This window comes from Tiliqua scincoides, chromosome 11 (assembly GCF_035046505.1).
Source record: "Tiliqua scincoides isolate rTilSci1 chromosome 11, rTilSci1.hap2, whole genome shotgun sequence".
NCBI lineage: Eukaryota > Metazoa > Chordata > Lepidosauria > Squamata > Scincidae > Tiliqua > Tiliqua scincoides.
The window spans coordinates 24,783,443-24,799,255 of record NC_089831.1 but is presented as its reverse complement, the minus strand read 5'-3'; the positions used below and the strand labels follow the sequence as shown (position 1 = coordinate 24,799,255).

The following is a 15,813-nucleotide window of genomic DNA, read 5'->3' as shown; positions in this document are numbered from 1 at the left end:
TCTAGAGTTATCAATGTGAATTGGCAAAGCGAGTGGCTCTGAGCATGTGTAGAGTTTTCTTCTGTTATCACTGAGCAACCATAACTATTTTTTTAAACAAAATCATGACTAGCTCTTTCATTGCTGGCTGCACACTTAAACATATTTAGTAGCCCGCAAGTCCAAATGCTGGACAGCTCCTCACATACTATGTCAAGAAAAAACAGAAGCACCCAGAACACACACAGAGATGTCAAGCCACAAGAATCAAGAATTTCATGGTCACTTTGGTGCACATTCATTTATTTACAGACATGGCTTGTGATGGGCCAGGCGGCAGCCTTGCTACTAAGAGTATCTGGAGAGAGGAGCGGGGCCATACTGACAGGGCCCTTCACGCTGCCCAGTTTGTCCTGAAGTGGAGGAGAGCCCCTCTCCAATCCTACTGCTTCACCTGTTCCCCTTCTGGTTCCTTGGGCTTTCCAGCAGCCAGCAGGCAAGGTCCACTGCTATATGGAGGTTCGTAGTCTATCATGTAGCATGATCGAGCTGTTCGCTTGACTGGAGGAGGCTCCAGCTCTGGCTGGTGTCCAGGGAACCAATGCGGTTCTCGTATAACTCCTACAAGCAGAGAGAGGACAAGTCTGAGGATGTAAAAGCCACACAGGAAGCAGAAGCAGGGCTTTTCCAGGCCAGCAAAGTAGTACATGTGCGTGCACCCCCACAACAATGAACTAACCAGTAGAACCCAAAGGCAAAGTTGGTAGCATCCCCCAAATCAAGAGGCTCCATGTAGCCTTCATGGCGACAGCTGATGACAAGGTCATTTTCCTCTGGGTTTTGTCTAATCCAGTGGTTCCCAAACATTTTAGAGACCCTAGGCTGCTGCCTGCTTTATAAATGCCAAGGGGTATAGCTATAATGGTGATTGGGCAGCAGTGCCCCCCCCCGCAAATAGCAACTTGTTTAACCCTTGATGGACATAGCCTAATCTGCCATATCAGTTTCACAACCCACCAAAAATTGAGTCCTGACCCACTAGTGGGTTCCAGACCCAAAATTTGGGAACCACTGGTCTACCCTTTTGAAGCCACCTAAACTAGTGGCCATTACCAGGCCCCATGATAGCAAATGACAACCATGAAAATAAAGGGAAAGCAGGGGAAACAGCACTGGCACCCATCCATTCAAACTGCTTATACAGCAGGGTGCATTTCATGTGTTTTAATCCTATGGATTAATTGGGTTTGATGCACCTTCCAGCCCTTTAAGGACCATTATTTCTAATTTTTTTCCTTTCTTATCGCATTTCTACTCTGCCCTTTAGGGACCCAACTCATGCCAGATTCTAGCCTGTTACCCAGATTGTGATCTCGCATTCTTCTCTTTGCAGAACCATTCTGCTGTTGAGGATTCAGCCCCATCCATCCTGCCACAGTCCTTAAGTTCCTGAACCCAGTTTTGTAAAAAAACAAAAACACCTTTTGTGGTGCAATCTGGTGTACCTACTTCTTGTACTGTGAGGCATTTCCTTGGTGTAGTCCGCCGAGTGAGTGGACTCAAAGTAGTGACCGTACTGAAAGGGAAAGCTGAGATTTAGTGTATGCTTGGCTGAGAAGCCCACTTAATTCAATCACGTAACACCCTTAATGGAAAGAACCTTATTGTCAGTTGTATAAATCCCTTTGCACACACCGACTCAGCTTGCCAGAAGGGTTGGGTACAATCAGCCAGTGGGAAAACATTAAATGGCTAGGAGTGAAAAAAAAAAGAGCTGCATCGAGACAAAGCAAACAGGAAGCACCACATACAGAAGAAGGCTGCCTAACATACATTCCTGTCCTGTTTCCTCCAAAGAGCTCTGAACAGCACACAAGTTCCAGTGACTTCTCTCCCAGGTCCTGGGCCAGCTCAGACCCAGGCCTGCTTACCTTCAATGATAAATTTCATTACAACAATTATTTTGTCTGTGAATTAAGTCATTTCTGCCCAATGTTGCATATATGCAACAGGGATCAAATGTATACACCTGTGGGCTAGGCAGAAATGGGTTAAATCTGTTTCGCACCCATCCTCCAAGATGCTCATAGTGATAGCTGCAGACCCTGCATTTCTCCCATGAACAAACCCATGAGACCAGCAATTTTCAGACTGTGTGCTACTGACATTCTTCGAATGATCTGTAGGTGTGCCACAGGAGTTTGGCGAAGGGCAATTACCACTGGGTGGTAGGACCACTGGGTGATGTGAGCCCTCTGCTGACAGTGCAGTGGTGCCCTGTCAATTGTAAACAACAACAAAATTTTTTAAAAAAACAACTGATGGTGTGCCCTGGAAATTTCAGTGCCTTGTCAGTGTGCTGAGACGAAAAACGTTGAAAATTGTTGGGCTAGACAGAGACAGAGTGCCGTGACCATGGTCATGTCATGAGCTTCATGGCTGGGCTGAGAGCTGAACTATGCACCTTTGTAGCCCAAGAATCATATCTACACAGCGTTTCTTCTCAAGGCTGGACTCAGACCAACCATTCAGCACACAGCAAAAGGAATAACTTGACCAGCTAACAGATGGGAGGTGATGCTCTGACCTGGGAGGGGAGAGGTCTGGGCTGCAGCACTTTCCGAACGTCGTAGCGTTCCTGGTTCCAGTTACCCAAGAGTGTTTTGTTGGAGTAAGAGTCCTCGTTGGTGGTGCACCTCCAACCGTACTGGAAGAACTTGGACGTGCTGTTCCAGTCAGCCCACACTTCCCCGTGGCCATTGGCTTGTAGCAGACAGCCGTGGTGAGGATTAAAGAAACAAGACAGGGACATGGCCTGGGAAGAGAAAGAAACAGGGGCTGAAGACAGGAACACATTCTGATCACAGAGGACAGAGCTATGGTGCGGCTTGTCCTGGTTCTATCTGAATGGTCATCTCTACCCACAAAGAATTATGTTTGGAGACGTACAGAGGGTCCTGTTAGAAGTCCCAAGCTGTCCCCTTGCAGAACTTCAATTCCCAGGTCACCTGAGAGGGAATACTGTAGCTCAGCCTATCAAACCCTAAGGGGTTAACTTCATGTTTGTCTAATACTGTTAGTCAAGATTTCATTAGTACCACAAAATGTCAGATGTTCTTCCACTGGCGTAAATACCTGCTATATATATAGATAGATTTCCAGTTCAACCCCTGCTCAGAAAAGCCTTGTGCCTGAAACCCTAGAAGTCTTTGCCAAGCAACAATCTGGGTTTTCAGGCAAGGGTCTTATAACAGCCTGCCCAGGGAAAAGACAATACCAACTTGAGGCAAGGCGGCTTCATATATTCCTATGAGAGTACTAAGTTTTCTGCAACCTAATCTTAGTCCACAAGTCCCACTATTCAGTGGGATTTACTTCCTCACAGGTATGCTCAAGATTCCTGCCCAAGACTGTTTTTACATGTTACAATTCAGACAGTAACTTCATGTTATTTTTCCTTTCTGTCACATATTTATGTTGCTCTAATTCTTCTCCAAAATTGGTTTTTGGACTACTAGGCATCTCCCATCCAAGATGCCAACCACGTTAACACTCAAAATATATTGCTTTAACCAAAAGGAGCATGAGATAGCACTGGCCAGCAGGAAAAACAGAAAGGCATTGGGGACTGTTGCGATGTGCACATCAAATGCAAGCCAAATACAATAGTTGTCCTGGGCATTGCAATAAAACTCATGCTCTTATTCCAAGGGAGAGGGACATCTGATCACACCCTACAATGGACTGGGTTGACATTTGGCACTGGAGATTAGCAAGGGAATACCTCCGATTCCGAAGTAGTATTTGTACTGTATGAACTAGTGCTGTCCTCAAAATTCCACATCTTCAATCTGCTTTGTCCTTAACTCTGGATTTTAGCCTCAGGGTCTCTGACAACATGGAGTCTCAGTGGGCTGCAAATGATGTTAAAAGGACCGGTGGCCCTGCCTGCTCTGAGAGATGGTAGGAGGAACTGGACTAGGCAACCAGAAAACAGATCACTTCTGTTTGTGATGTAATTTACTGATCATCAGCTAAGTCTGATGTCAAGGGCCTCAGATAATGCATGGGGGTGAGAGGTTTCTACCTGAATTGACTGAGGGCCCAATTCTAAAGTGGCCCAGTGCTAGCGCTGGGTGCCATAAACGTGCCATAAAGCACATTTACGACATCCTCAGAGTAGAGAGTGCCAGCGCTGAGCCTACACCAGTCAGGCGCTGGCAGAAAATGGGCTAAAAATGTGGGTCATTAACTTTCAAGGGAAAATGGGAGAAATTATGAACAAAGCACATGACATCATTTTTGCTATATTCTATTTTTCTGGCTTATTCTCAGGAAATACACAAAAAGGATTGTGTGAGTGAGGGGCAAGTGCTAGGAACACAACTCTTCCTTGTGATCAGCCTGTGTAAGGAAAATGGGGAGGTTCCCCCCCCCCCATGTCTGGTGCATGTCACCATACATGGTATCTTGGTGGTTTTTCACCACCAAAGACCTTGCTGCCAGGCTTGTCACTTCCCATTTCTACAGCTCTATTAATTGCACTTGTTGCAATGAATACTGCTGTTGTTTGAATCTATTTATTACTTGTAAGCTGCCCTGGAAATGCTTTACACTGAAAAGAAGGATGTTGAATTATAAAACAGACAGAGCAGTGTTTCTCAAACTGTGGGTTGGGACCCATTAGGTGGGTCGTGTGCCAATTTCAGGTGGGTTGTATAGCACCTAGTGCAGCCACCATTAAAAATACTGAAAATACACGGCAGAGCTGCTGGACAGGGCAGGCTCTGATTGCGGCTGAGGTTGGAAGCCTAAATCGATGACGTCACTTCAGGTTATGACATCACTTCCAGGTTAATGACATCACTTCTGGTGGGTCCCAACAGACTGTCATTCTAAAAAGTGGGTTCTGAAGATAGAAGGTTTGAGAATCACCGCTTGATAGAGAAGAACAGCCTCCCCTCCTGCCCCCAATTTCAATGCAGGTGTTGGCTACTCTCAAGAGAAAATGAAGCACACTCTGCGTATGTTCCAGAAGGTCTGCCTGTGCCCTGGAATGACTCCGAGGGGAGGGGCTGCTTGCATGCCGTGGTGAGGCACCGTGCAAACCTCAGTGCTTTGCTCCTCCTCTGGCTACGCCACTGTTCAGAGGTAGACTGCTCCCAGCCCTGGAGGCTCCACAAGGGTTGCTGTCATGTCCTGGCTGCTCCCCCCATTCCACTACTGGCATCCAGGTAGACTGCCCCCAGCCCTGGAGCCTCCACGAGGACTGCCGCCCACCGTCCCAGGCACACCCCCGCCGAGGGCGGCCCCTGGGGAGGCAGAGGCTGCTGCCCTCCGCGCCTGGGCTCCCGCGGGTAGACTGCCAGCGTCCATGGAGGCTCCACCTCGGCCCCCAGTGGGGCGGGCGCTGTGGGCGGCCACCTGCCCCGCTCGCCCCCCCCCCCGCTTGCCTTCTCTCCAGCCCGCCAGGTGCGCTGGTGCCGCGGAGGCGGAGCCAGCGGCGCCTCCGTCTCCATGGCAACAACCCAGGCGCCCGCACCGGAAGCGCAGGCCCATCGCGGGCGGAAGTGACGCAGGCGGAGGCGCGACACCGGCTTCTGTGGTGAGCGGGGGAGAGACGCGTCGTCGAGGCTTCGAGGCCCTCGATGGAGCCCGCGATGCGGCACCGGAGGGGTTAAGAGCGCAGGTCTTTGAAAGCAGGAGGGCGTGGCTAAAACAATGCCCCGCCCCTGTGGGTGGGGCAAGCGTGGCGAGGCTTCCCGCCCTTGGCTTTGCAGAAGGGGCGTGGCTAAAGTTAGGTCACGCCCTTTGGGTGCAGCGGACGTGGCAAGGCTTCCTGCCCCTCTGACCTTTGCAGAACGGGCGTGGCTAACGTTAGACCACGCCCCCTTTGGGTGGGGTGGAAGGCGTGGAAAGACTTCCGGTCAGTCTTTGCAGGAAGAGGCGTGGCTAAAGTTAAACCACACCCTTTTGGGAAACCCCCTCCCTTTCAACCTTTTCAGACCCAGGGCTTGCAGAAGCAGAAGGGGGAGTGGCTCAAATTATGCCACGCCCCTTTGGGGATTGGGGTAGACCAGGGGTCTCCAAACTTTTTGGCCAGAGGGCTGCATTAAATATCTGGCATGGTGCTGAGGGCCGGAAAAAAAATTTAAATATAAAATTAGAGATGGAATTAGAGATGGAACTTAGATGAGTGAATAAATGAACGAATGGGCTCATTCATTCAACCTCTCTGGCCCTCAGAACACCCTCCAGACACAACCAGAGCACAGCTTGGTCATGTAGAGTTGAGTGGGCCAGAGGCTTTCAGGGGACAAGAGGCTGGCTGCGGGCCAGATAGAGGCCTCATCTGGCCCCCGGGCCGGGGTTTGGAGACCCCTGGGGTAGATGGTGGGGGCCCTACCTGCCCTTTCAGCACATCAAGGACTATAACACCTATCTAACACCTATATAGCGCCTATTTAACACCTATCTAACACCTATATAGCACCTATCTAACACCTATGTAGCACCTATATAGCGCCTATCTAACACCTATAAACCGCCTATATAGCACCTATGTAACACCTATCTAGTGCGTATCTCGCACCTATCTACTATATAACGCCTATCTTGCACCTATCTAGCACCTATCCAACACCTTATCTAGCACCTATATAGCACCTATCTAGCACCTATCTAACACCTATATAGCACCTATCTAACACCTATTTAACAGCTCTATAGCACCTATCTATCACCTAACACCTCTATAGCACCTATCTAGCACGTAACACCTAATTAGCACCTATCTAGCACCTATATAGCGCCTATCTCGCACCTAACAGCTTTCCAGCACCTATATAGCACCTATCTAGTGCCTATTTAACACCTATCTAGCAGCTATATAGCGTCTAACCTATATAGCACCTATCTAGCACCTACCTATCTAGCACGTATATAGCGTCTATCTAGCACCTATATAACACCTATAAAGTGCCTATCTAGCACCTATATAACACCTAACACCTATCTAGCACCTATCTAACACCTATATAGCGCCTTAGTGCCTATTTAACACCTATTTAACGCCGATCTAACACCTATTTAGCACCTATCTAGCAATATAGTGCCTATCTTGCACCTATCTAACGCCTATATAGTGCCTAACACCTATATAGCGCCTGTCTAGTGCCTTTTTAACACCTATATACCACCTATATAGCACCTATATAGTGCCTATCTAACACCTAAATAGCACCTATCTAGCACCTATATACCACCTATCTAACATCTATATAGCGCCTGTCTAACATCTATATAGCACCTATCTAGCGCCTATATAGTGCCTATCTAGCACCTATATAACACCTATCACACCTATATAGCGCCTATCTAGTGCCTATTTAACACCTAACACCTATCTAGTACCTATATAGCGCCTATCTAACATCTATCCAACACCTATTTAGCACCTATCTAGCACCTACATAGCGCCTATCTCGCAACTATCTAGTCCCTATCTAGCACCTATCTAGCTCCTATTTAACTTGGAGCCCAGGTCTACCTCTTGGGTAGACCTGGGCTCCTGATTGAGCGTAAAGCCTCTGTGGCTGTTTGCTGGGTGGGTAGACCTGGGCTCCCGTTCTAGCCAATCTCCTTGACACCCTCCCAGTGGGTGTTCCCCTGACACCTGATTTTGCTCTCCATCCTGGCAGGCGCCCTTCCCTGCTGACAGGACAGTTGGGGGGGATATGTACCCATGGTCTCCCCCGATCTGCCCTGCTTAGACCCTTTCCCACACTTAAGTTCTTCGTTCTCTTTAGCTCAAATGCTTCCATGTTTCCTTCCACCAGAAAAGGGGTCTACCCACATCCCAAGCAGCAGCCATTAATTTTAAAAGTATATCTGAAAGGCAAGAACCTGCCCCCATGATTTCTCCAAACAGAAACATTTCTCCCTGACCCCCCACAGCAGTACCATTATAGTAATTAGCATGTTCCGCAGTAGAAGAAATAGCACCCTCCCTTCCCTCAGCCAGTACAAGTCGAAATCTCTCCCAACCTTCTTGTAGCTGCTCTTGACCAGCCCCGCTCTCCATGTGCTCTGGATGGGGGCAGGGTGACCAGAGGTCATAACTTCCAAGGAGCCCCCCCCCCCCCGGACACTGTTCTACTCACTCCACACAGATGCACTCTCTCTCTCCTCCCCAATCCTTGCCAGAAGCACTGAGCCGTCTTCCTGTGCACAAAAAATGTTGCAAAAAGGGCTTCAAATCACCCCCAACTGACGCCAGATTAGATAAAGAGGATGGGTTTGGAAAAATTGCTGGGGGGGGCAAACCGCTGGTTCGGGGGGGCAAAGCCCCCCGGCCCCCCTAGCTACCAGGAGTGGGGGGTGCATGGAACCTCCAGCTGCAGGTGCAGTATACCCCTGAGTGTCTGGGGGGTAGCAATAGGAATGGGTTGTGGCTCTCCTGCCCTGGTTGTGGCCTTCCAAGAGGCACCTGGTGCCCTTTCTGGGGAGCAGGAGGCTGGGCTGGACTGGCTGCATCTCTGGGCTGGTCTAGCAGGGTGCTCTTCTTAAATACAGGTGGCACCTCTGGATCCACTGATTTGGCATCCACTGATGCTGGGCTCCACCTTTACATGCCTTGCAGCCAGGGAAAAAGCATCAGAATCCCATTCCCCACCTTTGGGCTGTTAAATAATTATAACTTCATTCCATTAGATTCCATTATTCATCCCATCTAGTAGCTGAGTATGGTATAGCATCTTTACTAGTGGTTCTCAATCCGTGAGTTGTGAGCCCATTACAGGTGGGTCCCCATTCATTTCAATATTTAATTTTTAATCTATCATACTTGATGCTACCATGGTATGCGACTGCATTTGGGGAAATGTTACACATTCTGTACTTTGAACAGGCTACTATGTATAGGCTTTTCACAATGATAGTAAACAGTATACAGACAAAATCCAGCAAACTGCATGGCCCTAAGAAGGGCTCACAAGCTGGAAAGATGCAGAAGAATCACCAGCAAAGAGCCCCTGGAAAAAAAGACACTGTGGTGGAATGACGAGGGAGTTACTCTCCCCTTGCTTAAATATAAGATAAGCACCACTTGAAGAAAGCACCTCTTTGCCCATACACCAGGGGTTCTTTTCGTTTCTGGTCACTTTTGTATGGTGCTGTCCTGTTAGCCATGTCAGCCTCAGTGATATTGTCAAAACCTTTGCAGCCCTTTTGTAACGCTTCTTGAAAGAATTCTTCACCTCCTCTTTCTCTCCACTTAAAGCTGTGCTGCAACTATGAGGTCTGTGCATCATCCACACCACCTCCTCCTGATTGGGGAAGGAAACTTCTCCTTTGCCGCTGGTTTGTGCAAAGCGGCAGGCTGCGAGACCCACATCACTGCCACCTGCCTTGAGAGCGAAGACACTGTTTCCAGACAAGCACTTGCCAAAGACAACATACAGTATTTGAGGGATAGAGGTAATTATAGAAAATTCAGAATACTCTAAAAAGGCAGAGCTTTAGCAATGAAAATTGCTTGTCACGTCACTTCTGATTGCTGCATTGGAAAACTGGTAGATTTCAACTCTGTGATCCTGCATGTCTGTAAAGCTGCTGAAGAAATTATTATAGCTTATTCTACCGCAGTTCCTTCATTTATCCTTCAAGTTGGATTCCAGTTTTGCCCTAGAGCAGGGCAGATAAAGGCATTGGGGAAGAAGACAACCATATTATGTCCTGCTTCCTTGCCACTCTTCAAGGCATATAAAGGATTTCCAGGTTATGATCTGGTACCCTTACCTAGGCCTTGTTTTGCATTGCCTGTAGTATTTGGCTTGATCTGCTTCCTTCGGCTTCCTTCCAGCATTTTCCTTCAGAAATGTAACTGTATTCTGTTGGATCAGACTAAAGGCTGCCCATTAGGTGCTGAATCAAGACTGCTGTACTGATGTGGAAAATTTGTGGTTGAGGTGGTTGGAGGGATGCTTTGAGCCCTAAAAGATGACAGATTTGCTTCCAGTCTTCACTTTTTTAAGACTGTTAGGAATGCTTTGCCAGAGTCCTATCTCAAAAAGCTGAGTCAATCTTTATGCTTCTCAAGTGCTCTTATTATTATTATTATTAATAATATTTTACGTACCGCTTTTCAACAGGAGTAGTTCAAAAAGCGATTTACATAGTAAAATAAATCAGCAAATGAATGTGGTGCACCTGAATGAGCTTCCTTTGCTCTGGAGTCATTTGTCTTTTTCTACTTTCCAGGGGCTGAAGTTCGCTTTTGTGTTGACTGCGCAAAACTGAAAGAGCACTTTTGGCCAGCCGAGAGGAATTTTGATCGCATTTATTTCAACTTCCCCCATTGCGGGAGAAAAGCTGGAGTAAAACAGAACAGAGAGCTGCTTGCCAAGTTTTTCTGTAGGTGAGGAGGGCAAAAGAGAAGTAAGGCTTTGCGCTTGTTTATAGGGAATGGGTGTGCTGTTACATGAATAGCTGCTCCTACCCTGCAGCAAAAAATCCTCAGAATTCTGTATGAGCACGAACCAGTTCTGTCTAAAGTTCCCCCCCCCCCATAGACCTGATCAATCTGCATGCTCATTTGACCCTAATGCACCAGTTCTTTGGTGCAGTTGAAAGTTTTCTGCAAGAAGTGGTGTAATAGCAGACTGTATGGGCAGAGGGAATATTGCTGAGCAGTAGTGTAGCTGGGTGGGTGGGCGGGGCGGCAGCATGATATACTGCAGGTGCTGCAGTGCACCCTATAAGCCACATAACCTCTCTGAGTTTCCATCACTACCTGGAATGGCTCCAACAGCAAGTGGGAGAGGCCACTTACATGCCTTGCCGTGTCTGCAGTATTTATCGCACCGCCCTCCTGTCTGGCTACGCTATTGTTGCTGAGGCTTTCATGGGGAGAAATGAAGCAAGCATCTGGCAGAGAATATGAAGCTCTACTGCTTGGATTTGGTTCCTCTGGTTTGCAACTCTTCCAACATAACTTCCCACTTAGGGGCCCTGCAAGCCTGAAGCCTGATGAGTAGGCCATTGGTTAGTCTCTCTTTTTGATGTCTTTTAGTTTTCCTTTTGTTGAAATATGTTTTTGAGGATCATAATTCCATCACTGTAAGAGTAATCAGTCAGTCAGAAGCATCCAACTAGCTCCTCTAGTGCTATGTGACACTTGCATTCCTTCCCCATTGTGCAAACAACACAGCTAACAGGCTTTTTGGACTCCTCCCAAGAAACTGACACTTGCGAAAGCAGCTTTTGAGATTGTTACCCATCACCTGTCTGTTCTTGTTCCAGCTGCAGAGAGGTTCTGGCAGAGAAGGGAGAGGTCCACGTGGCGCTCTGTAAAGGGCAGGGTGGGACCCCTGCAGACCAACCAATGAGAGAGTGGCACAACAGCTGGCAAGTCGTGGCTGTGGCAGCAGAGGCAGGGTTTATCCTGAGCAGCATTCATCCATTTAACATTGGGGATGCTTGTCAATATAAGAGTACAGGCTACAGGTAAGCTGCAGGTACTGCACAGCTCTCAGTGGCATTCCAGATGCCAGCTCAAGTGTTGCCATAGTAACTAGCATAATGGTACCTGCACCTGCCTCTTAAGGTGCTTCCTGTGTTCCCTTGTCTTGAGAAATACATAAAACACGCCTCCATCTGTTACTTGGGTAGCATCACTGAAAATTGTAGCAATTTAAGATTCTTTTGCCTCTGGCAGTAAAATGCTATACTTTATACATAGCTTTGGCTCTCACTGAGAGAAGGCACAGATTTGACATCTCCATCCAACTCTTGCATACATTTGAATGAAAGAAGTGGGAGGGTTGGGTAGAGTTACAATTCTGCTAGCACCTGTCCTTCCTTTTTAAAGTCTCACTTGCTGCTTCAAGCAGTCAAACATTTGAGAATCATGGGCATTTAATCTCCTTGGTTAATTGAATTCACACAATTCGTCATGACTTGTTTGGTCTTTCGCTTGTACCGATCAGAAGTGTTGCTTAAAACCCCTTGCTGTATTTGTTTCTAGGAATCAGGATAAATCTTTTTGCACAGAGGGAGCTTTGAATCACATATTCACACGCAGCTTGCCTCTTCTTCACCTCAGACCTACAATCTGTCAGACAGAACTGGAAGGCAAATTAGTTTCCGTTGCAGTTCCAGAGATATTTGCAGATAAGATTAACAGGTATGGAGTCTGATTGTTAAAATCCTGTGAATTCAGCCATGTCTGGCATAAACATCCCATTGATGACTGCTCTTAAATGGAACATTCAAAGGCATGCTCTCATTGAAGACTTATGGCCCAGTCTTCTCCGTACTTGTTTGGATGTGAGCCCCTTTGATTTCAGTTGGAGCTACTTCCATTTCGGTTGGAGCTACATTTTTGGCAGTGGCATCACTAGGATTTGCGTCACCCAGTGTGGGATGCCAGCGCGTCACCCCCCATGCAGTGGGCGGGGCAATATCCCAGGTGGTGGGCGTGGTGATGTACCATCACTCCGCTCCCACTGGATTTTTGGCTGTACCAAAGATAGAACACATTCTGCATGAAATTACGCATTGATTGATATATATCATGATGGTATTATTCTTCCAGACTATGATTTTAATGATTTTGGTCACTTGTGGTGTCACCCCTCCCCAGGGTGTCAACTAACACCTGGGGTTACTAACACCTTATTGCAGCAATTCTCAAACTTTTAGCACTGGGGCCCACTTTTTAGAATGACAATCTGTCCAAGACCCACCAGAAGTGATGTCATGGTGGAAGTGATATCATCAGGCAAATTAAAATAAATAAGTATAAATAATTAAAGTAAAATAAATAATTAAATAAGCAGAAGCCAGCCCTGGTCTACCAAGTGAATCTCCTCTGTAGCCTGCCTGCAGTAACATGCCCCCCCTCCAAAACCAGTAAGGTTTTCAGCCCTACCCAGTGCCCAGTTCAATTGAAGAACTTCTGTTTAAACCAGGTCACTGTCAGGATCTACCTGGTTCTGCGAGTCTCAAAAAAGTTCACCTTATCTGCTGAAGCCTCTGTTTTGATCCTTTTTAGTGTGGGGGGGCTGCCTTCTGGAGCACTTGTATAGCTCCAGGTGCATAGGATCAGGACCATTCTGGTAACCTTGCACTCTCCTTCACCTGATCTTCCACACCAGCCAAGGCGCATTTGCCTACTTGAGGCTTAGTTTGGCTTTCCATAGGGCTCAATACATTCATCTGCTTGGAAGGAAGGACTTCCTTCTCAGGTGTTTTTGGGGGCTGCATTAATTGGATCAGGACCATTCAGGTGTCATTGGATTCCTCTCAGCCTGCCCTTTCCGATAGACTAAGGCACGTCCGCCTACTCGTGAGTAAACGCGCGATATGGCTCACATTCACTTTCCATAGGGATTCATGCATTTTTTGTTCTCCAAGATTTTGGCCACAACTTTTGATAGAAAGGAGATATTTCACTCTGGGTTTTTGCATTGCATTCCGCTCGAAATTCCGCATCTAACGGTATATAACATGATGGGGTTACTCCTAACCACTGCGATTTTAGCATGTTACCCCCCCCAGTGCGCGTCACCCCTCCTGTGCACGTCACCTGGTGCGGCTCGCACCCCCTTAGCGACGCCACTGATTTTTGGGATTGTAGTCCAATTTAAAGTGTTAGTACAGGAATGTGAAAGGCAGTTTGTTTATGGATCTCTGTTGGATCAAACTCTGGGAAGGTCTGCATTCAAATTGTGGTTGATTGCTCATCCTTGGTAACCTCAGACAAGCAAATATTTTAAATCTAAGTACATATTTCAAATAAACTATTCAGGGCATGCCCTCTTAGTGTTGCTGCTGGAAAGGTACTCCTCCAGGGCCCAGTCCTTTCCAACTTTTCAACTCCGATGTGGCTGCAGTGATGTAGCCCATGCCCTATTGGCACTGTTGGCTTGGCACTGGAAAGTTGGATAGAATTGAGCCCTTCCTGTGTTCCAACAGAAGACAAATAACCCAGCTCTCTTGGTTATCTGGAAGATGCATTTGCTACTTGAGAATTCTTCCTTTTTTCCTGTGAAATGGGAGTAATGACACCGAGTCAGCTGAGGATTATAAAGCACTTTGCGCATTTTATGCAACATGAACCATATGAGGCTTTTTATCTATATGATTTGCATGACTTGCCTAATAATAATTCTTTGTTTTGTATTTTACTGTTTCAAATAGGCGTTTCCTGGATGTGAATTCAGAGCATCCTGTAAGAACAATTAACAACAAGCTAATTGATGAACTGGGCAAATCTATTCCAGTCCAGAAAGTGAGGTGTTCACTTCCCTTAGTGTTTCGAACTGGCTGTCCTGCTTCTCCCCCTCTGGATGCCATTTGGATGGTTCGTGTGGTTGAAGGAAGTCCAGACCTCACGTCTTCTACTAACAAAATGTCACAAGATACAAAGGCATTTTCCTTTCCTTCTGGTCTTCCTGAGTGGTGCCGTACAGACCAGGATGACAACTGGGTCCCAGAACAGTGTTATCTGAGCCCTTCTCTTCTGGGTTCTCTTCATAGAGTCATACAAGAGATGGAGTTTCTTCCAGGGACTTTCCTGGTCCTCAGCGGACTCTCCTTTCAGAAATGCAAGATCTCTCCATATGCTTTGCCCATTTTTCAAGAGACAGTCTTTCTCTGTGTGGTTGATAAAGGCACGGAAGATTCATGTATTCAGCTCCTTATGAAAAACCTTGCAAGAGCTTTAAGCTCTTTGAGCCAAAGTTCAGGTTTTAATTTTGGCTGGACAATAGATAAGTCAGAAAAATCACACCTTGGTACCTCTGAGACTTCTGAACCTCAGCTCCTGAGGTCAAAATATTTTATTACTGTGCAGTGTGATGCTTCTGATCCTGACTCAAAGGGACTCTGTATAGGAACTGTCAGTACAGCTCCATGGCAACCAACAAGCACCAGTCAAGAAATTGTTTGTGCTTCCTTGAACCTTGATTTGCTAGCCATGCATGTATGTGAAATCCCTGACTGGCGACTGCTCTGGACCTCTGACGAGCGTTTCCTGAATCAGTTCTCGGGAGGGGTCTTGGGGCCTTTCAAACACTTTTCGCTGTATCCACCCTCCTACGTGCATGATGTCAGCTTTTGGGTTCCAGAAGCAGGAGAATTTGACGAGACCCATTTTCACACCATCGCCAGACGTGTGTCTAGTGAAACGGTTGTATCCGTCCAGCTGCTTGACAGCTTTCAGTGCCCAGGGGCAGCCCGAACCAGCCTCTGCTACAGGCTTAAATACCAGTCTTGTGACAGGGCACTGAGTCACAAACAGGTTGCTGCCATGCAGATGAAGCTTAGGCAGGAGATACAACGTTGTCTGCACGTGATACTGAGGTAGCTTGTCCTTGTTCTGTATGGCCAGGTTTTGCCAGAGCTCATAATTCAGGCTGCTGTGAGCAGTCTGGATATTATAGCATGGAAGCCTTCAACACACTATGTTATGTCAGGCCAAACATGAGTCTTTCATAAAGCCTTGCTTAATGTGCATGTGCTGGTGTACACGTTTTTCTACATTCTGCTGCTCAGGCAATAAAGTCTAGCTGTTTAATTGTTGCTCATCTATGTTGCACTATCCATAAGTGGTTGCATATGGTTGCAGAGGCTCTTTTCTGCCAGTTCTTATCATTAGTGCACCCCACCAGGGCTGGCACAGGACTTCCTGGTGCCTGCATTCATCAACCAAATGCTTCCCCTGCCTTCCCAGGTGATGCTGCAGCCTCTGCTCCCAGTGGAGGCAAGTGTGGAGGAACAGAGGTGGGTGACCCTGCCAGTTTGCTGCCTGAGGTGATTGTTTCAGTTGGC

At 47.2% G+C, this 15,813-nt stretch overlaps 2 protein-coding genes across 2 annotated transcripts; one reads left to right on the top strand and one right to left on the bottom strand.

Annotated features, from left to right (window-relative positions):
* Positions 1–266: 266 nt before the first annotated feature.
* Positions 267–5,808, bottom strand: CFAP68 (cilia and flagella associated protein 68). The gene is made up of 4 exons (XM_066639384.1): positions 5,433–5,808; positions 2,567–2,794; positions 1,489–1,555; positions 267–600 (listed from the first exon to the last, which is right to left on the bottom strand). Exons 1-4 carry the CDS (start codon positions 5,496–5,498, stop codon positions 422–424), a joined length of 540 nt encoding a protein of 179 aa, XP_066495481.1. The 5' UTR covers positions 5,499–5,808; the 3' UTR covers positions 267–421.
* On the top strand, positions 5,572–15,523 carry FDXACB1 (ferredoxin-fold anticodon binding domain containing 1). Its single transcript, XM_066639382.1, has 6 exons — positions 5,572–5,668; positions 9,260–9,456; positions 10,240–10,396; positions 11,281–11,484; positions 12,005–12,163; positions 14,182–15,523. Exons 2-6 carry the CDS (start codon positions 9,273–9,275, stop codon positions 15,347–15,349), a joined length of 1,872 nt encoding a protein of 623 aa, XP_066495479.1. The 5' UTR covers positions 5,572–5,668; positions 9,260–9,272; the 3' UTR covers positions 15,350–15,523.
* The last annotated feature ends 290 nt before the right edge of the window (positions 15,524–15,813 follow it).

Bases quoted from the DNA above. Each gene is read 5' to 3' on its own strand.
- CFAP68 (XM_066639384.1), bottom strand. From the start codon at position 5,498: ATGGAGACGGAGGCGCCGCTGGCTCCGCCTCCGCGGCACCAGCGCACC. The intron at 2,795-5,432 runs GCAAGCGGGGGG...TTCTCTTCCCAG, and splicing joins CCTGGCGGGCTGGAGAGAAG to GCCATGTCCCTGTCTTGTTT. The intron at 1,556-2,566 runs GTCAGAGCATCA...TTTCCCTTTCAG, and splicing joins CCAGACCTCTCCCCTCCCAG to TACGGTCACTACTTTGAGTC.
- FDXACB1 (XM_066639382.1), top strand. From the start codon at position 9,273: ATGAGGTCTGTGCATCATCCACACCACCTCCTCCTGATTGGGGAAGGA. The intron at 9,457-10,239 runs GTAATTATAGAA...TCTACTTTCCAG, and splicing joins ACAGTATTTGAGGGATAGAG to GGGCTGAAGTTCGCTTTTGT. The intron at 12,164-14,181 runs GTATGGAGTCTG...TGTTTCAAATAG, and splicing joins TTTGCAGATAAGATTAACAG to GCGTTTCCTGGATGTGAATT.